The sequence below is a fragment of the Camellia sinensis genome, chromosome 5 (genome assembly GCF_055761805.1).
Source record: "Camellia sinensis isolate YWXY chromosome 5, ASM5576180v1, whole genome shotgun sequence".
Taxonomy (NCBI): domain Eukaryota; kingdom Viridiplantae; phylum Streptophyta; class Magnoliopsida; order Ericales; family Theaceae; genus Camellia; species Camellia sinensis.
Genome location: NC_138965.1, coordinates 207,412,110 through 207,434,632, shown reverse-complemented (window position 1 = coordinate 207,434,632; position 22,523 = coordinate 207,412,110). Strand labels below are relative to the sequence as shown.

The following is a 22,523-nucleotide window of genomic DNA, read 5'->3' as shown; positions in this document are numbered from 1 at the left end:
AGACAAATAGTGAAAAATAAAAAATAAAAGTTAATTAAAAAAACTACTTCACAGCTTATTTAACAAACACTACTCAGCAACTTAAATCTATAATCCAACAGTTACACTAAACAGATTAATAGCTTTTGATTAAACTCATAATCTATAATCTGTTAAGTTATAATCTATAATCTGTTTCAACAGCTACATCAAACAGGACCAATATGTGCTTAAATACTGTAGGTTATCCTTCATTTTGAAACCACACTTTTAGGCTTTGTTTTGAATAATTCAATTAAGTAGTTGGAATTATTTTCCTCCCATCAATAATAAAAGCAAAATAAGAATAATGAAGAAAAAAAATAAGAATAATCTCTTTGCTAATTAATTTTAAATAATCTGCTAAAGAACCTTAAATCTTTGATGAAATTTATATAACTAGATATGATATGCAAATAAAATTATTTTTATATGTAAAATTTAGTCAAAACTATGTAACGGTAACATATATTTACAATTATATGATGAATGTTTTAGTTTAAAATAAAAAATAGTAAAAAGTCATATTACTATATGAAATTTCTATTCAAAAATTCTATTTGTGTAGCATTCTCTTTTTAATTAGTCTAAACTAAACCTAACATTATATACAAATGCAAACCATTAGACAATTGGTATCATTGAATTCTTGCGTTTATTTTAATGGATACATGATCTTTTTATTCCCATTCTTTTTGTCATTTCCACCCAAATTGCATATAAGGCATCCCATTAGACAATTTGTTGAAGTCCAACCAAATTTAGTTCAAAATTTTAAATTTATGTTTCAATCCAACTCACATCAAATTCAAAGATAGACAAATTTTAAAGAAATAATTCAGATTGTTGAGTTCAGATTGGTCAAGCTCACCTAAATTGCAACCTTATTCGAGACAACCTAAATGAACCTCATTTCCTGAACTAGATAGGGCAGATTTACAAATCCCTTTACATTAAATTTCCAAAATTTAGGTGGCCGTACCAAAATCAAAGTTCTGTTTAATTCCGTTCAAAAAAAAAAAAGTTCTATTTAATTCTAGTCTATTGGCCAGTCTTGCCACTAGTATAATTATAGAGAAACGTTTAGCCCCGCAATAAAAAATAAATTTGTTTACCCATTTTATAAGGTGCCGTTTGGTAACACTTACGTTTTCAGTTTTCTATTTATATTTATAAAAATTTTAAAAATTCAAATAAAAACTTGTTTGGTAAAATTTTTGATTTATAAATCAGTGGTCTCAGTTTATAAATTTGGCCAAAAAATGAAAACACAAAAAATGTGTTTCCATTTTGAGTTTTCAGTTTTTTTTTTTTTAACCACCCAACACTAGCCACCACCCGCCACCATTTTCCACCACTGTCTTCCGCCACCACCACCCACCCCCCACCCCCCACCACCACCTGCCACCACCACTCACCACCCATCTGCCACCACCACCCACCTGCCATCCACTCGCCACCACCACCCACCCACCCCTTACCACCACCACCACCACCACTACCACCCACCACCTACCACCCACCTGTCATCCACCACCCACCACCCGCCACTACCATCCACCGCCCGCCACCACCACCCGCCACTACCATCCACCGCCCGCCACCACCACCCGCCACCTACTTACCATCACCACTCACTACCCACCTACCACCACCATCCACCACCTACCACTACCAGCTACCCACTACCACCAGCCACCTGTCACCCACCTACCCGCCCCCACCACCACCACCACCATCACCCACCACCCACCCGCCACCTACCTGCCACCACCACCCACCACCACCACACACTCGCTACCACCTACCACCCGCCACCGTCATCCACTCACCCACCCACCACCACCACCACCCGCCACCACCCGCCACCCACTTGCCACCACCACCAACCACCTGCCGCCACCACCATCCACCACCACCCGCCGCCACCACCACCACCACTACCCATTACCCGCTACCGTCACCCACCCAACCACCATCACCACCCACCACCACCCGCCACTCACCTGCTACCACCATCCACCACCCGCCACCGCCACCGCCACCACCACCACCACCAACTCGCCACCACCCACCACCCGCTACTGTCATCCACCCACCCACTACCAGCACCCGCCACCACCCGCCACCCACTGCCACCACCACCCGCCACCGCCACCACCACCACCACCCACTCGCTACCACCCACCACCCGCCACCGTCACCCACCCACCCGCCACCACCCATCACCACCAGGTGCCCACCACCCACCGTCACTACTTTCCACCACCCGCCACCGCTACCGCCACCACCACCACCCACTCGCTACCACTTGCCACCGTCACCCACCTACCCGCCACCACCCACCACCACCAGCTACTCACCACCCACCGTCTTTCACCGCCACTTGCCACTACTTGCCATTTTTCACTCTTTTTTATATTTTTTAAATTTTGTAAACATTTTGTCAATTACCAAACGCGTTTGTAGTTTATGTTTTTCTAAAAATAAACAAAAACCAGTTTATAAAATTTTTGTAAATATAAACTGAAAACGTAAACGTTACCAAACACACCCTTACGTTTTCAGTTTTCTGTTTATATTTACAAAAATTTAAAAAACTCAAATAAAAACTTGTTTGGTAAAATTTTTGATTTATAAATCAGTGGTCTCAGTTTATAAATTTGGCCAAAAAATGAAAACACAAAAAATGTGTTTCCATTTTGAGTTTTCAGTTTTTTTTTTTTTTTACCACCAACACTAGCCACCACCCGCTACCATTTTCCACCTCCTTCTTCCGCCACCACCACCCACCACCCGCCACCATTTTCCACCACCCCCCACCACCACCTGCCACCAACACTCACCACCACCCGCCACCACCACCCACCTACCACCCACTCGCCATCACCACCCACCCCTTGCCACTACTACCACCACCACCCGCCACTACCATCCACCGCCCGCCACCACCACCCGTTACCTACTTGCCATCACCACTCACCACCCATCTGCCACCACCATCCACCACCAACAACCCACCACCACCAGCCACCTGTCACCCACCCACCCGTCACCACCACCACCCGCCACCTACCACCACCACCATCATCACCCACCCGCCACCTACCTACCTACCACCACTACTCACCACCACCCACTCGCTACCACCTACTGCCCGCCACCTACCCACCACCACCCGTCACCACTCGCCATCCGCCACCCACCACCGGCCACCACCCACCATCTGCCACCCACTTGCCACCACCACCCACCACCCACCGCCGCCGCCGCCACTACCACCACGACCCACTCGTTACCACCCATCACCCGTCACCGTCACCCACCCAACCACCATCACCACCCACCACCCACCACCACCCACCATCCGCCACCCACCTGCCACCACCACCACTACCACCACCACCCACTCGCCACCACCCGCCACCGTCATCCACCCACCCACTACCACCACCTACCACCTACCCGCCACCACCACCTGCCATCCGCCACCCACCTACCACCACTACCTACCACCCGCCACCGCCACCGCCACCACCACCACCACCACCACCACCACCACCACCCACCACCCGCCACCGTCACCCACCACCCACCGTCATCACTTTCCACCACCGTCTTTCGCCGCCACTTGCCACCACTTGCTATTTTTCACTCTTTTTTATAGTTTTTAAATTTTTTAAATATTTTGTCAATTACCAAACACGTTTGTAGTTTATGTTTTTCTAAAAATAAACAAAAAATAAACAAAAATCAGTTTATAAAATTTTTGTAAATATAAACTGAAAACGTAAACGTTACCAAACACACCCTAAGTGTATAATCCTACTTTTTGCAGTTTATTCATACACCTTAAGGCCCCCATTTGTTTTGGAGTTAAATAGGTGAGAGGGGATTAAGATGGAGGTATGGTTATATAGTATCGTTTATTTTGGTTATTTAGACCAAGTTTGGGAAGATTAAAAAAGTGCACTTTTTGTCTTTTTAGACTAAAAAATTGAGGTTGAAAATATGGATGTTTGGGTTAACTTTTTGACTTTTTATTGAAAAATGTGTAATAAAAAATTGTAAAAATTGATTTGTAGGGAAAAATTAGAATTGGGAGTTGTGCAGTCGTAATTGTTGACTTTTGGTGAATAGTGTTAACTTTTTAGCTTTTTGAGTAACTTTTTGACTTTTTGGCTTTTTTGAATCTTCCCAAACTTGCCCTTAGTATCATGTTTGTTTGTAGAGTTGGGAAGGGGATTAGGATGGAGGAGGTGATATAGATGGAGGTTAGAAGGGGGATTGAGATGAAGGAGGTGGAGATGGTATTAGAAAAATAGTGAGGGGATTAGAAATTTTTTTATTTTTTATATATTGGAAATTTTTTTTTAATATTAATGTTCAATTTTTTATATTTTTTTATTTGTTTTATTATTTTATATAAAAATAATTTAACAATTCTTACACTAGCAACTATCATCAAAACAAACATAATTTTACTTAATCCCCTCACTAATAATCCCTTTACTATTAATCTCCTGACTATAAATCTCTTCCATTTTACCTCTGAAAGTGGGTTGGCTTTTTAGCTTTTTGATTTTTTTGACTATATGAGCCTGGGCTCAAAAGCTTAGTTTGGGAAGGGCTTTTGGCTTTTTGGCTTTTTTGATTTTTTTGTGAGAGAAGAGTGTAATGATTATGGGGTTGGATGGGATGCTTTATCTGTTGTGTTGTGGCTCATGAGTCTATTCTGTCTTTTATGACTCATTGAGCCAAAAAAGCCCAATGAGTCCTTGCCAAACCAACCCTAAGTATGCCAACAAGTTTCCCACAATAGTGTCGGTTTGGAAATAATCAATTTTAAACATTTCTACATAGTTCACATCAATTTTAAATTAAAATAAACATAAATTTACAAAATTTACCTGAATCACTTTTAAGTTCCATCAAACTGTAGAAAATTACAAAAACAAATGCTCCCAAATGCAACATTGCGGCGCTTTGGCAGGGAGGTTAAAAGTTAATTTTTGACTTTTTATTTATTTTGTGGCACATTATTGATCATATTTTTTTATCTTTTAAAAGATAAAATAAATTTAAAAAGTTAAAAAATTAATTTTTTACTAATTTTTCAAAACACCACATTATATGGCGCTATTTGACATAAATTAAATAATCATAGCACTTTTTTATTTTTTTATATATCTTTTCGTAAAAAATTAAAAAATATATTTATTTAGATTATTTCAAACAATAGTCTAAAAATAAATTAGAATATTAACATACTGTAACAATATTTTGAAATTCAATTATTAGACTTTAACATCAAAAATTTTAAGTGATCTGCATAAATAAAAAAATTCAGTGTTTTTGGTTTGAGTTTTTTGAATTAAATTTTTTGAAAACTCAATTTTTTGATTTTCGTGTTTTTTTTTTGTTTTTTTAGTGAATATTTTTAAAATTTTATACATTTTTTATTTATTTTTTTAGATGTAACTTACTTAAATGTATCTAAAAAGTAAAAAATTTATGAAAAAATATTTTAAAATTTTAATAAATACATAAAAATATAAAAAATGTACTGAATTCTTGTATTTTTTTTTATATTTTTGGTATTTAGTGAATTTTTAAAAGATTTTTTTTACAAATTTTTTACTTTTTAGGTATATTTATGTTAGGTATGTTTAAAAAGTAAAAAAAAAAATTGCTTAAAATATTAAAAAAATTCAATAAAAATAAAAAAACACGAAAAATAAGAAAGTAAAATTTTCTAAAAAGTGTTTTTAACCAACCAAGCTATCGTATATTAAAAACTAGTAAAAACAATTTTTCATTATGAAGAATGATTAAAAAACTTATCATTATTATGATTTATAAGTGCCATTTTGGGAACTTTCATAAAAAAACCACGTTTTTTTTTTTTTTATCATTTTTCAAAAACGTATGTGGCAAAAACGCAATAAAATTGGTTTGGGAAGGGCCAAAAACGCAGGTGTGAAATTACAAATTAAGGTCTATGACAAAAAAAAAAAAATTCTTATGTTGGGTAAGGGTATTTTTGTCATTTTAATTTGATTTGACACCATAAATAAATATTAAACTAAAAAGTAAAAAGTCAGCTTTTTACCAACTTCTCAAATCACTTTCCAAAAAGCTACAAAGTTTAGTAAAAAGTCAAAAGCCAACTTTTTACCAACTTCCTTAAAAAGTCTACATCATTTTAATTGAATTTTTGAATAAAAATTATATTTATATATATATGGAAAACACTATCATGCACATCATTCAAAGTATGTGCACCGTATACACTTTATAATTAAAAAAAAACATAATTTAAATTTTTTTAGTTATACCTAAAAAAATAAAATATTATAACTGAACACAATACGAAACATAACTCAAGAGTCATAATTAAAATAATATTATAACAAAAAAAAATGAATCATAATTAAAGAAAAAATGACATAACTAAATGTCTGTAATAACCCCGACCCCAGATTAACGTTAATTCGTGCTTAGTTAAGCCTAACAATAATTTAGGAAGGATTTGGAACTAATTTGCATGAGTATTGCATCATCTTCATATTTCTATCTGTTAGGCGTAGAAAGATCTGTTCATATTTTAATTTCGGTTCATGAATTGAGAGCCTTATTGGCGTCCGAATCAGGAATCGGCTTGTGTTATGTGCTAGTTAGGATTTATAAAATTTTATGGTAGATTTAATTAAAGTTCGGTTCAGAATGATTAAACTAGATTAAAATAATTCTATTTATTTACTTTTTGATCAATTACCACTTATGGACCATTTTAGACTCCACTAGCTCACATTTTCATTTCACTCCTCCATTCCTCTGATGCAAAACGTGAGAGAGAGAGAGAGAGAGAGTTGAAGGAAAGTTGGATTCAACAAGGGATTTGCTTGGAGTTTAGGAGGAATAGAATGATTTGCATATTAGAGCCTTCACATTGAGGAATTCAAGACTTGAGATAGGCATTCACCCTATTAATTATGGAATTGATTTTTTAATGTAAGAATTCTAGTGAATTAAATGAACTTATGTTAGGTTTAAGCTAAGATTGGTGAATTGAAGCTCAATACATACATGCATGTGTAATTCATAGCACTTGAGTTGTCTTTCTAAGGAATCCATGCATGCATGCACAAATTTCCATGTTTTGAGTTGGAATTCTAAAATTTCTTCCATGCATGTGTCAATTTCACTCATAATATAGCCATTCAACTTATTTTCCATCAAATTATTAAGTCTGGTTATGTTTTGGAAGGTTTGAATTCAAAGAGGTTCTTGCATATTGAATTAATAGCATATTCATAAAGTTTATGTTGATTTTACACAAATTGGTTTACTCTTGGGCCATGATTTTTGGAATTGAAACTTTAAACATGTTGTTTTATAGGTTATCAAGTGTTTTCCAAAGTTTTGGCCCAGAAAATTGAGTTTTGGATGGTTGAATGTTGAATTTCATGTTTGGAGGTCAATCTGGATTTTCCAGAAATTTGACCCACGCTCGAGCGGGGACTTTCACGCTCGAGCGTGAAGCCTAAGTATATGCATTTCCGCTCGAGCGGCGAGAGTCACGCTCGAGCGTGAAATACGTATACCCTGAAGCTTGTGTGTTTTGCAGTCCGCTCGAGCGGGGGAAGCCACGCTCGAGTGAGGGTCTGTGTCACACGCTCGAGCAGGGGTCGAGGGCCCGTCGAGCGTGAATTTCATGCATCTAGCACTTTTGTCGATTTTACAATACGCTCGAGCGAGGAAGTTTACGCTCGAGCGGAGACCTATTATCTGCATGTCCGCTCGAGCGGGGTAATCCACGCTCAAGCGTGGACCTTATCTTCAGCAAAGTTTGAGAAATTGTTTTCAATGCATTTTTACATTCTCATTCCATCCTAGGCATTCCTAAGCCATGTTTAAGACTCCATAATGAGGATAAGAGATTAGAGACACACTAGGAGCCAAAAAAATAAGTTTTGTACAATTAGAACGTGTGTTTCAAGTGTGCATCTGTTATGTGTTGTGTAGGTCACGTGCCATGTATCGTTGACCAAGTTTACTCCGTCTGTCCGTCTCAAGGCCCACTGTGAGTAATAACTCTGTAAAGTTATGTTTAACTTAAGTATTTTTTGACTGGTATAGTATGATCTGTTTTCTGAAATGCTATCTTACGAGTTATGAATGAATGTCCAATTTTTTGAAAAGTATTTGTGGCACCCTTAGTTCACGTGGCCCTCACCCGGGGGTAACAATACCGCGGCCAATCTGCACGTGGCCCTTGCTTGGAGGTAACAATACCATGGCTACTTGCGCGCAAGATATGGACCTTTATGGTCATTGGTACCAACTATGCATGTGGGTCTCTGGACCAAATTGATCTGATATCTAATGGGTGTACCACGTATGATCTTATGCAAAATCTGAATATGAACATGAGGGTGTATCTAAATCTATTTCTGTTTTGAAGTCTGAATATGTTCTGATTTAATTACTGGATCCTAACTTGTGCTGAACATCTTTCATAAAACACCTTTACTCTGTTATTATTCACTGGGCTTTTGCTCACAGTTTATATTATGTATGTAGGTGAGCCGGCGTGTGACCAGGGCTAGAGTTGACGGCCTTCTGTACTGTTTTGTCAGCCAACCGTTGTGCCTCCCGAGGAGGTTCCGATCGAAGTCTAATGCCACAGCTGTTTTTTTTTCCATGCTAGTCTCTGTAACTGTTTTGTTAAATCAGGTCTTGGGAAGTTCACTTCTGTGAATATCTTGTATATATTGTGTATCTGGATTGGCATGATTATGCATATATAAATAAGTTTTTGAAATGTTCTGTCCCATGTACGTTATCACAGCTCATTGGACCTTGTCTATTTTGTATTATTGCTTCCGCGGCCCCTTATTATTTGCTAATTTGTTCAGAGGCCTTTGGTAATCCACGGATTACTGGTCGGTTACGGTATTAAACCTGCAGGGGCGGGATTGGATCGTGACAATGTCCATATGATAGATCCATTTTAAAAAGATGTATATTAGAATTTTTCATATACAACAATGCTAGGTAGCTCAAAATTTTATGGCTCAAATGGCTCAAATCACTCAAAACGACGTCGTCTTGATAAATTTTGAGTGTAAAACGACGTCGTTTTAACAGATTTGAGCCATTTAAATCACAAAATTTTGAGCTATCAAACATTTTCCTTTCACATATATATATATATATATATATATATACACTAGCGTATCACCTATGCTATGCACGGGTTGTGTTTCACCACTTTGTCTTTTTTTTTTTTTGTACTATATTAAAATTTCATATTTTGATACTAATCATATGTGTTGGACTTTTCAATGAATTTTTTTCATGCTTGTTCTTAATGTATTAAAATGTTATTATGAGGGATAATAATCATGTGTTGGATTTTTCAAGGAATTCATATATACTTCACAATTATTTTTATATATGTGAATTGTGATTTTTAAATGTCTTTTTTTTTATATTATATTAAAGTGTAATATTTTGATAATAATCATATGTGTTGGACTTTTCAAGGATTTTTTTTTATGATTGTTCTTAACGTAATAAAGTGTTATTATGAGGGATAATAATCGTGTGTGTTAGGACTTTTCAAGGAATTTATATATGTTGGATTTTTTAAAGATTTTTTTTTATACTTGGGGGTTGGGAGAAATTAATAAATACTAAGTTTTTTTTTTTAAATAAAAAATCAGAAAATTTAGATTGGGATATTGGAGCTCCCACAAGACTTGGGGGGTTAGAAATCCCTTTTTCTTAATATATACTTGCCTATCACCCGTGCTATGCACGGGATAATTTTAGATATTTGTATTTATTTTAGATTTTTTTAATATATAAATTATGTTTTTTAAGACTTTTTATAAAAATAATTTAACAATCTTATCACTAATCATAGTGTATAGGAGAAGTTGAAAAGGGTACTGCAGTAATTATACACGGATTGTATCTATAATTATTTGTATGAGGTGATTTTAAAAACTGATCAGGAGTTTTTGACCAAATCAATAAATGCAAGCATATGAAAAGACATGTGGATTGAAAAAAGTTAATAAATGCTGATCAGAAAATTTTGACCAAATTAATAAATGTTGAGTTTTTTTTTTAAATAAAAAATTTTAAAAATTCACATTGGAATATTGAAACTCCCACAGGCCTTGGGATTTAAAAACCCCTTTTTGCTTAATATATAGTACTAACATATCACCCGTGCTATGCACGGATTGTGTTTACAATTATCTATATATGTGAATTGCGATTTTTAAATGTCTTTTTTTTTAAATGCCTTCTTTTTTCCTTTTTTATATTATATTAAAGTTTAATATTTTGATAATAATCAAATGTGTTAGACTTTTCAAGGAATTAAATGTCTTTTTTTATTATATTATATTAAAGTTTAATATTTTGATAATAATCATATGTGTTGAATTTTTCAATAATTTTTTTTATGCTTGTTCTTAATGCATTAAAGTGTTATTATGAGGGATAATAATCATATGTATTGTGACTTTTTAAGAAATTCATATGTTGGATTTCAAAGAATTTTTTTTATGTTTGTTTTTAATACATTAAAGTGTTATTATGAGGGTAGGACTTGCGAGTTGGGAGCAGTTAATAAATGCTAAAGTTTTTTTTTTAAATAAAAAAATCAGAAAAATTAGATTGGGAGATTGGAGCTCCCATAAGGCTTGGGGTTAAAAATCTCCTTTTGCTTAATATATAGTATAGATAGATAGATAGATATATCTTTTTATTTTTATTTTTATTTTTGTGTGGTTTCTATTTGGGTATTTTTTTTCCAATTTATTTAAGATGGAATTGTGGGTATCTTTTTTTTTTTTTTTAAATTTAATTTATCTGTGGTTTCTATTTGTTTTTAATTATTATTATTTAAGCAAGTTATGATGTGAGTTAGATATGCAATAGACATGTGAGTTTTATTGATTTAAAGTTTATTTAGATAAACTTTAAAAAAAATAATTTTTTTGTTTTTTTTGTTATGTTATAATAGAATATATAAAATATAGGTAGATATCTACCACTTTAATAAAAAATATTATCTGATTTTTTGGGGAAGAGAAAAAGAATGCAAGTTTTAATATTTTTTTTTTGAAAATTTGTGAGAGAGATTAGGTGGGAGAGATTATAAAATATTTTTGTTATTAAATAAATAAATCATTCAATAGTTTTTTTAATCTATTTTGTAAATTAAAAATCAATAATTTTAGGGAAAATTTACCCATAAATCCTAGTTTTTGAAACGTTGAACCATTTAGTCCTAAAAGTTTTCTTATGCTCCATTTAGTCCCATTTTTACATCAACATGATGTGAATGATGTAAATGATCTGATGTTTCATTCTATAATTTCAAAATTTATTGAAATCTGATGAACATTAAATGTTTTTCATCCTATATTTTCAAACATTATTGAAATTTGATGAACATTAGATGTTTGAAATCCAATGTTTGTAACATGACTATGATGTTATTAACATTGTATCTGATGTTATTGACATTGTAATGGGACCTTTCAGTCTATAAGAAAACTTTTAGGACTAAACAGTGCATAAGTTATTAATTTGGGATTTATTGGTGCATCCCCCTAATTTTAGAAAATTGATTAATTTTTCCCATTAAGTGATTTAAAATTTGGGAAAATTGGTCTAGGGTCCCTCTCCCACTTTTCGTAAGGGAAGAGATCCACAAAATTATTTTTTGATGTCTAAGGTCCTCTCATCTATCACAGAGAAATTCAGCCCCCTTCCTTTTGTCTACTCTCACTCGTCACCACGATCAAACACGCACAGAGAGAGAGAGCCATGTCGCCAGAAGATGTGTCGATGGAGAGGCTTAGGGAGGTTCTCGCGGAGCTTGATCGACGGAGAGAAGCTCCACGGCACAATCACAGTCACCGACGGACAAAGTTCTCAATCCATCTACAACCGAGATTGGGAAAATTTGCAAGGAATTGAATGTTCAGCTACACACAGATGCTACGCAGGTTTTGGGGAAGATTGCAATCTCTCTCTCTCTTTCTATATATATATATATCTTCATTCTCAGTCTCCATCTTCCTCTATTAACTGGTTCATTCCATATCTTGTATAGTTCTTCATCAAGCTCAATTACTATATTTCCCATTTTGAAGAACTTTACCAGCAAATGCTTGCAAAGGCTTTATATTAATGATGTTTATCTGAAATATATATTTATGAATTAAAAAGGTTGACTGAAATATATATTCATGATTAGGAAATTTCAGATAAAAAGCAACGAAAAGTGCAGTGTATTGAATCAACTCCTACATCTACTCAATCTATTACATAGAACTTGGCCTGAACAATCTCTCATTAAATCATGAGAGAGAGAGAGAGAGAGAGAGAGAGAGAGAGAGCCAACCCATTTTCTTTGTAGAGAATTTCTGTCCAGAGAAATTCTCTGAGATTTTGGCCACTGTGTAAATTTTCTCTGAGAAATTCTCTGGGAGGTTTCTCTGGACAGAAAATTCTCTGGTCATATTTGCCACTTACCAAAGTTCTCTGGTGGTATGAAGCTTTTAAAAAATTACATAATTTAAAACATTTTTTGTCTATTGAATTGGTGGCTTGCTGTTGTTTTTTCTGGTTTTCTATGCACTAATGTCATGTATATTTGCTATAGGCAAGGGTGAGTGCTAGTGTTGTGGTCTATGCTCAACTTTCAAAGCTTGATGGGGTTCTGGGAAGGTTCCATGCCTTACATTGCTTGGAAATGTTTAGGGTGGCAAAATGGTTTTTCCACTGGTGTGTATTAATGTGTTTCATGAAATTTCATATTGAATGTTCTGAGCTATGATATTGTTGCAGAAAATGTGTCGGTGGAAGCATATGGAAGGGAGAGAAATTTGAAATTTCTCTGGAGAGTCCATGAAAGGCCAAGGAGGCCAGAGAAATTTTAAATTTCTCTAGAGAGGTAATTTTGTGGGAAGGCCAGTGAAATCAGAGAAATTTTCAAATTTCTCTGGAGTGTTGAGTCCAGGAGGGCAGAGAAATATACAGTAGGAGGTTTAGGGAAGGTCAGCTGAGGCTTGAAAACGTTTCTGGAAAGTACTTGGCAGACTGCAACGAAGCTTCAACATCCAAATTAGGATCCAACTGTACCGAAGCTGCAAGGTTGTGGTCTGTCTTGGAGCTCATGCCCCAAGAATTGCTCAAATTTCTCTGGATTCAACCCAGAGAAATTTGAATTTTCTTTGGATTCAACCCAGATAAAATTCAAATTTCTCTGGGTTCATTTTGACCGGTTTCCTTTGAGGCGAGCAAGGGGGTCCAACTCTAAATTGCCTCTTGTTGATCCAACTCTACCGAAGCTGCAAGGTTGTTGTCTATTATACATATAAAAATTAGGCTAGAGTGGCAATTTTTCTGATTACTCTCTCTCTTATGCTGTTGCTTGGTATATCTAACATGAAATTTTTGGTTTTTCAGGCGATGTTGAAGCTTCTTTGAGTTGGCGTCCCAGTGTTTTTTGAATTCATTGATCTTCTTTTCAATTGTTTGGGCTTGATTTTCTTGGCGGGTTTTGTTTTTTAATTTCTTCTTCATTCATCCGTGAATTAATAGTTGTAAATGCTACCGACACCGCCAATCTATAAATATAACTATCCTTTCTTGTTGCAGTACACAAAACATAAAGGTCAGAACGTTGAGTTCACAGGTTTCATTGAGTTTTCACAGGTTTGATGGTGCCTAAGATGAAAATATTGCACTGAAGAGAGGAAGAGAATTTCTCTGGATTGAATTTTCTCTGGTTGAATTTTCTCTGGATTGAATTTTCTCTGGATCGAATTTTCTCTGAACTGAAATTTCTCTGGATTGATGTTGAGGGACCTTAGACATCATGAAAATAGTTGATGTCCTTTATACTATAAAATCATAATATCAAGGACCTTAAAAAAAATACCCCTTAAAATTTTGATAGATATACATAAAAAAATACATAATTATATTATTGAATCATAATTCAAATTTAGATGTTATATCTTTTTGAGATTTATAATTAAATTCTTATCTTTTTTTTTTAAATTTTTGTGTGTAACCATAGTGTATGGGAGAAATTTAAAAGGGTGTTACAATAATTATGAGAGAAGTCAAAAGGGATTGTGGGTTGGGAGATGTTAATAAATGTTGAGGTTAGGTTGGGAGAAGTCAATAAATGCTGATATTTTTTTTTAAATTAAAAAAATAAAAAATTAAGATTAAGAGATTGAAACTCCCACAGACCTTAGGATTAAAAATCCCAATCTACTTAATAATATATAGTATAGATATTAAAATTCTGTCTGTGGGTGATTCACGTTTCATATGGTGACAACGAACCTGCGGAGCATGGTAACATTTCCTTCGTGATTTGAAGTCCATCTGTTGTCCAAGTTGTTCGCACAAACTAAACACAAAACCCTAAAATACTTCTATATAATCCAAAGCAGCCTTTCTTTTTCATTTTCCAAAACACAAATAATTCTCTCTATCTCTCCCTTTCCTTCTTATATAATCTGAGAGTCGTCTTTACTCAATAATTCCTCCTTTCTGTGAACTACGACGCCGACGATCATGTCTCGCGGGTGTTCGCACTGTGGAAACAACGGCCACAACTCTCTCACCTGTTCCGACTCTAGCGGTTGCGCCGCCGCCGTCAGCGGTGGTGGAAGTAACGGCGGCATCATGTTGTTCGGTGTTCGGCTCACGGAAGGATCGTTCAGGAAGAGCGCTAGCATGAACAATCTAGCTCAGTACGAGCAACCTCAGGACTCCAATCCCGATGTCGCCGCCGGCTACGCTTCCGACGATGTCGTCCACGCCTCCGGCGGAAGTCACGAGCGCAAGAGAGGTACTCCATAGATCCATCCATGATCTCAAATTACAGTCCGAATTCAAATTGATATTAGATCGATATTTGGTCGATTTATCAATGAATTTGTATCTGAATCCACCTCAATGTTCACAGATTTTGTATTTGTGTGTTGATTTAATTCGTTTATTTGCTTATTTGATTGATTAATTGGTGGAGAATAGGAGTGCCGTGGACGGAGGAAGAGCACAGGCTATTCTTGTTAGGTTTGCAGAAGGTAGGGAAAGGTGATTGGAGGGGGATTTCGAGGAATTTCGTGAAGACACGTACGCCTACTCAGGTGGCTAGCCACGCTCAGAAGTACTTTCTGCGGCGGTGCAACCATAACAGGAGGCGCCGCCGATCTAGTCTATTTGATATCACCACCGACACGGTAAAATCACCATTAAAATTATTCTATATAAATAATCATCTCAACAAATTTGTGCATCTCATATCACATGATTTTTTATTTTATTTTTCCGTATGTGTTTCAGGTTCATTGAACTTAGATTATTTTGACTTTAGGTACATATTTTTGCAGAAATTTTATGCAAAATTTATTTATAAAATTATGTACTTTGTTATTTTTTGTAATTAAATATTTTAGACGGGAAAAAATATAAATGGTGTGTACATGCACTATATAACTATAAAAAAGAAAAAAGAAAAAAAAACATAATTTCATATTTTGTGAGTTATAATTTTTAAAAAAAGAACTCATAATCAAATAATACATAATACTTAATCAAATATCTCACAATCCTGATTGGAAAAAAAAAAAAAAAATTTAAGAGCACCTATGATAGAGGTGTATATAGTATAATTTTTCCTATTTTAAACATTAAACTATAAGTATCAATGAATTTACATTTTGAATTAAAAAATAATTGGCTTTTATATAGAAAGGTTATAGACAGAAAAATAAAAAATAAAATGCATCGATAACATTTTTTAAAAGAGAATATTTTGATTTTTTTTTTTGAACGGTAAAGAGAATATTTTGTTTGAAAATTAAACAATGATAGCAATCATTCTCATTATGTTTATATATCGTTACATAAACATAATTACATGATGATGTCTTGTAGTTATATTAATTTATTAGATCATCTCCCACTCTTCACTAATTTTTTTCATTTAATTTGATTCTAATTTGAGTAGAAGTTGATTTGATATTAACCACTCTAATTTTTTATTAAATTTTTATCAATTTTTTTCTAAAAATTCTCCTCTTATCTGAAAATTTTCTTTTTATCAAATTTGATTAAAAAAAAAAAATCATCTGCTTCATTTTTATTTATTTAATTTTTATCAAATTTTATGACTCCTTGATTTGATGAAGAATTAGAGATGATTTTTGAGTGTTTTTTCATCAAATTTAAATTTAATAATTGTAAGATTGTTAATTGTTGGAAATTAGAAATGCACATAGCTAGGATTGATAATGGTAAGATTGTTATTCTTACATTATTTTTACTATCTTAAATATTATATAAATATTATTTTGGGACATTTTAGAACACACACTTGGCGTGTATTCCGCCACATACGTCATAATTTCATATGCAGCCCTATAAAATATTATAATTAAATTATTTTTAATTATAATTAAAAAGAAATAATTATAACTAAATATTTCATAAAGTATAATTAATATTTTTGTTTGAAATAATTTAGATAAATATATTTTTTACTTTTTATAAAAAATGTAAAAAAGAAAATAAAAAGATACTGTGATTAAAAAAATAAAAAATATGCTATCTTTAATGTATCCAAACAAGCTCTAAAATAATAATTACAGCAAGTGACAACTAATCATAAACAAACATGATAAACGTGGTAACTGGGTTAGGGTGGGTGTATTATAAAATTAGCAATTATTTTTTGTTACTTTTGATTTGGATTTAGCATATTTTGTTTGTTTTTCGAAATTGGACAGTGTATGAGTTCAGCAATGGAAGAAGATAGAATTCAACAAGAAACTACATCACATCTGAAAAACAACCTCAAAAGATTTCCGGTCTCAACTCTTCCGGCGACACAAATCCCGGTAGCGTTACCAGTCGCCGGAAACAACTCCGAAGACAATCTCAGACTAGGAGATAAGAAAGAATCCAATCTCATCCGTCCAATACCTGTTATTCCGGTCCCACAATCTTCAAAAATGGCAGATCTCAATCTGAACCACACACCCATCGTCGTAGACCCCTTGCCCTTAACCCTAAAGCTCTCTACGTCACCATCATCGTCATCGTCGGATCAGAAGTCACCGTCGTCGAGACACTCATCGGCATTTCAGGCCATGTCCGGTGGGTTCAACGGCAGTAGTGGAGATAGCATCATCAGTGTTGCTTGAAGAATATAATTTAATATAATATATAAAATGTTTTTATGTGCTGTGTAAAAGTTTATTATTATAAGATTAATTAGTAGGTTGGATTAGACATGAAGATTAGGTTATTAATTAGGTGATTCCATGGTTGTACAGGTTAGGGAGTGAGAGATTTATAAAAAGTGTCGTTTTGTATGGTTTGGGGTTGAGAGACTCTTGTGATTTATGTTAGGTAATGTATGTAATATATGGGCTTTAGTGGAGCAGTGATATGATAATAACAGCACCAGGTACGGTTATTTTGTTCTCTTTTGTGAGCGGGGCTCTTTCTAGCTTCAACTTGAAGAAATATCCGATGGTGGATGGATATTCGGAGGGTATTTGGAATAATTTAAGTATTTATAATTTTTTTTTTATAAAAAAATGTGTAAAAAAATAGAGAGATAAGAAAAAAGATATGATTTAAATAAATGTATTTTTTAATTTTTTTATAAAGAAATAAAGATATGATATGATAAAAAATAAAATAAAATGCTTTTTTAAGGTGGTCTCACTAATAAAAAAAAAAAAAAAAATTTTAAATCATTATATTAAATTTTTAAATAAATTACAAATACACAGTGTAGGTGAGGTTTACTTATGTTAGGTACTAGAGAGCCATTCACTTAAACAAAATTTTGATGGTTACAAATTGTAGTGACATCAAAATTTTGTGAGTGAATTAATAATTGAGTAATATTAGAGATTTTAAAAATGTTACTAAAATTTTTATCAAATGTTAGATCTTATATTCATGTGAGACATTTGATAAAAATTTTAATGAAATGTTTGATCAACATTTTTGTGAATGATATTATTATTGGGCGTTGGTAGTTAGGTTTTATTATTTATTATTTAGTTATTTTTTTATAATGGCTTTTGTACGTAATGCATTTGAAGATTTGTTAAAAAAAAAATTTAGTGAAAAATATTGATTCGACATTTAATTTTTTTAATTAATGGAAAATAATTTAGTAACCTTTTAATTTTTTAATTGGTATTTTAGCAAAAGCTTTTTTTTCAGAAGTTGCTAAACTTGTTAGTATGCTTAGCATTTCTCAATTTATTTATTACTTGATGTAATATTACATGTCATCCATTAGCAAACAATATTACATTTAGAATATGTTGCGTCGTTACAATAATAATTACAAATGTGGAGTAGAATTTTGATTATTATGTATTAATATTACAAATTCAGAAAATTTATGTAAAAAATTATTTGGAAATATGGACGCGTTCTAAATTTATTTTATATATAAATTTCATAATACATATTTAATCTCAATTATACATTCTAATTCTTGACACAAATTTACGACTATATTCTCAATTCTTAGACTATCCACACACACTCACCTCAACTCATGTGTGCCACTGTAATAATATGGTTACAAATAATCCCTTTGTTCTTATTTTAATTAAAATAGTTACATTTTTCATATTATTTAGAGGGCACATAATTACATAATAGGTAGTTCCAAGAGATTGATCTAATGGTTAAGATTTGGAGTTTGGGAGGAGTGTGTTCTGTCCAAAGTTTCAAGTTCAAATATTTTAAGGTGAAAATAATTTTTCAAAGCTAGTTCATATAAAATTTTGTCTAAACTCTAATTGAATTCTCAGCTCACAGACCAAATTATTAAAAAGAAAACAACAATGATTGAGATTTCATTTTTTTTGAGACTTCCACAACCCTCATCGAATTTCAACCATTAATGGTATGAGCTCTACACATACATGATTGGGTCTCACACATAATTAAGATTTAAAGGGAGTTGTGGGAGTTTTTCCAAAAAAAGGAAGCCCCAAATATTTTTTAAAAGAAAATTACATAATAGGTCGAATTTATCATGTAATGGGCGGGGGTCATAAAATAGTGTCGCCTGTGTCATTTTATGAAGGTTGATGGTGCAAGTAAGGTCCAATATCAATCGGACCATTTATTGAGAAAAACAGGCATAATAATCCAATTATGTACATTCCATACTGGAGGTTTTGAAGGACTGATTAGAGATGAAATGAAACATAGGTTTGTGGCTTCTATGGTAAACTAGAAATCTGTGCCAACCTTGAGATAGAACTATGGGTTGTGTACAAAAGCCTTACCGTTATCCTCCAAAAAAGCTTTAACGATGTGATTATCGAAATAGATGCGGAGGAAGTAGTGAAACTGCTTGTAGGAGGAACTGGTGAAAAATATCTTCACATAGGCTTAGTGGAAGATGCAAGTATAATTTTTAATTGATGTCAATACACTGTACAACACGTCTACAGAGAAAGTAATCTATGTGTAGACGCATTGGCCAAGCTCGGGGCAGATCAACTTGAGGATGTACTTCTTGTTAATGACCCATCTGTAGAAATCAGAGCTCTTCCAGTTTCAGACATGGTGGGCTTAGGCCATTTCTAACGGTTCACCAGAATCATCACCAAATTTGAATTTAGTAAAAAATGACACTTTTTTTTTTGTCTCCAATGATTTGATCAAACTTGTATCAAATTGAAAATATCCAAAATCTTCCACCAAACTGAGGATGTCTTACATCTTTCAGCAATTTACTGTGCATAGTTATTGAGTGTGGATCGGCCGGACGTCCTCCCGGATGACCACCTCAAGGCATAATTTGTGAAAAATTTACATTAATCGGTCGACCACCTCTCTCTGTGGACCCCAAATCCCATCTGATTACGGTATCTGCAATCCTCTCGAGTAAATCTTTTGGGGAACGGTTGGATGTAAACATGATCTTCATTTTTGAAACATCCTAAAATGCATTGATAACAGAGAAGTTCTCTTCACCATCTCTCTTCCTGTTCAGGCCAGTGAAACCAGGCTCATTCCAAGAAACATTTTGAAAGCTGGGCACATAAAATCCATTACTGCTGTTACCATTCCCCAACTGCCCATTCTCTAGACTACTATTGCTTTCATTTCCATTTTCAACAATCTGAGGCATGAATCTCGAGCAAGAAGATGGCCCAGATGAATATTCAACCCCTTAGTTGGACTGGCTTTTCCATTGGTTCCATTACCCACTCTAAAATTTTCAACATCTCTCGTAACAACAAACCCTGTCATTCATGACAAATATTCAGCAACAAATTCGTAAAGTAATAATCATGGCAGAAAAACACAAGGAATTGAAACTACCATCAATTTCAAATTAAACTGCATGAAAACTTATTTGGTATATGCAGAATTAGGGCTCCTCAAATACAATACTAAAATGATGAACTTCACTGTCAACACTCTTCATTGTTTATTCCCATAATTTATTCTTCATTTGCTCTTTTTGATCGATCGATCGGCCGGATGGCCAGCCGGTCGTCTCTTCGAATGACTTGTGATTTGTTGAAAGTTACAGTAGTTCACCGTTGGAGTAATTGATATCGGATAGAAGAATTAGTCATTTTTTTACTCAAATTTAATGATTTATTTGATGAACTGTTAGAGATAAAGAAAAAGACTCAGTCCTAATTTGGTTATTTTAATTCTGATGTATCTAAAAAAAACCTACTACGCACAGATGGGACATATTCTTGGACAATGTCAACATGGCAACCATTTAAAGGAGTAAAAAGGCCTCATTTTAGACGACAAACCTAATCTACAACCAAGAATACATTATAAGAAAAGTGGGTATAAAAGACGGAATTTTTTGCGAAAACACATTTGCCGTCGCAAAAAAATATGACTCTTTTAGACGGCACAACTTGCCGTCGCGAAAAATATGACTTTTTTCAAAGGCACAACTTGTTGTCGCAAAATATAGAGTATTTGCGACGGCAGAAAATGCTATCTCAAAAAAAAAAATAGAGTATTTGCGACAGCACCAGCTGCAGTCGCAAAAAAAAAAGAAAAAAAAAAGAGAATTTTTTGCTATTGTAATAGGTACCGTTGTAAAAAAAAAAGTAAAAAATATATAGATATATATATATATATATATATATTGTGGCTTTGAGACGTCTTCATATATATATATAATCACAAAATAGTTTAAATACATGCAACTGTATTTTTTTGTCACAAAAAAAAAAAAAGACGTCGTCTTACTCTTTTGATATAACATTTCTCTTTTCACCAATTTTTTCATCTTCTTGTCTCTTTATATCTGTCTCTCTTTTCTTTCTCTCTCTCACTCATCACTTTTCTCTATCTGTTTGTCTCTCTCTTTCCCTCTGTGTCTCTGTCTCTCTTTCTCTTTCTCTTTCTCTCTTTCACTCATCACTCTTCTCTATATGTTTGTCTCTCTCTTTCTCTTTGTCTCTCTTCTCTTTTTCTCTCTCGCTTATCACTCTTCTCTATCTATCTGTCTCTGTCTTTCTCTCTTTCTCTCTCTCTGTGTTTCTCGCCCATCTCTCTTCTCTCATCTCTCTTCCCTCTCTATCTCTCTTTCGTTTATCTCTTTTCACTCTTTCTCTCTTTTTTTCTATCTATCTATTTTCACCTATTTTTTCATCTTCATCTTTCTCTCTCACACTCATCACTTTTCTCTTTCTGTCTGTCTCTTTTTTTCTCTCTGTGTCTTTCAATCATTTATCTCTTCGCTCATCTATTTTCTCTCTCTGTCTCTTTTGCTCATCTCTCTTTTCTCTATCTTTCTCACTTATCTCTCTTCTTTCTATCTCTCTCATCTCTCTTCTCTCTATGTCTCTCTCGCTCATCTCTATTCTATCTATCTCTCTCTATCTCTTTTTCTGTCTCTTACTTTCTATCTCTCTCTCTCTCTTCTCTCTTTCACTCATCACTCATCACTCTTTTCTGTCTGTTAGTCTTTATCTTTGTCTCTGTCTCTGTCTCTTTCTCTCTTTGTCTCTCGTTCATCTTTTTTCTCTATCTCTCTCATCTTTCTTCTTTCTCTATCTCTCTCGCTTATTTCTTTTCTCTCTATCTTTCTCTCTGTCTCTCTCACTCATCTTTCTTCTCTGTCTGTCTCTCTCTTTTTATATGTCTTTCTCTTGATCATCTCTTTTCGCTCTCTTTCTCCTCTCTCTTTGTCTATCTCTCACTCATCTCTTGTTTCTCTCTCTTTTTCTGTCTGTCTGTTTCTCTATCTCTTTCTCTCTTTGTCTCTATCTCTCTCTGTCTCTCTATATCTCTTTCTTTCTCTGTCTCTCTCTGTCTCTATCTCTTTCTCTTTCTGTCTCTCTATATCTCTTTCTTTCTCTGTCTCTCTCTCACTCATCACTCTTCTCTCTCTGTATCTGTTTGTCTGTCTCTCA

The 22,523-nt window shown here is 34.1% G+C and overlaps 1 protein-coding gene across 1 annotated transcript; it reads left to right on the top strand.

The window, feature by feature from the left end:
- Window positions 1-14,340: 14,340 nt before the first annotated feature.
- LOC114278751 (myb-like transcription factor family protein) lies at window positions 14,341-17,565 on the top strand. The gene is made up of 3 exons (XM_028220881.2): window positions 14,341-14,923; window positions 15,109-15,317; window positions 16,866-17,565. The coding sequence occupies exons 1-3, from the start codon at window positions 14,647-14,649 to the stop codon at window positions 17,280-17,282; spliced, it is 903 nt and encodes a 300-aa protein (XP_028076682.2). The 5' UTR covers window positions 14,341-14,646; the 3' UTR covers window positions 17,283-17,565.
- Window positions 17,566-22,523: the final 4,958 nt, after the last annotated feature.

What these genes read in the sequence shown, in the direction of transcription:
- LOC114278751 (XM_028220881.2), top strand. Translation starts at nt 14,647, where the DNA reads ATGTCTCGCGGGTGTTCGCACTGTGGAAACAACGGCCACAACTCTCTC. An exon ending in AAGTCACGAGCGCAAGAGAG is followed by an intron (nt 14,924 to 15,108) that starts GTACTCCATAGA and finishes GGTGGAGAATAG; the next exon opens with GAGTGCCGTGGACGGAGGAA. An exon ending in TTGATATCACCACCGACACG is followed by an intron (nt 15,318 to 16,865) that starts GTAAAATCACCA and finishes GAAATTGGACAG; the next exon opens with TGTATGAGTTCAGCAATGGA.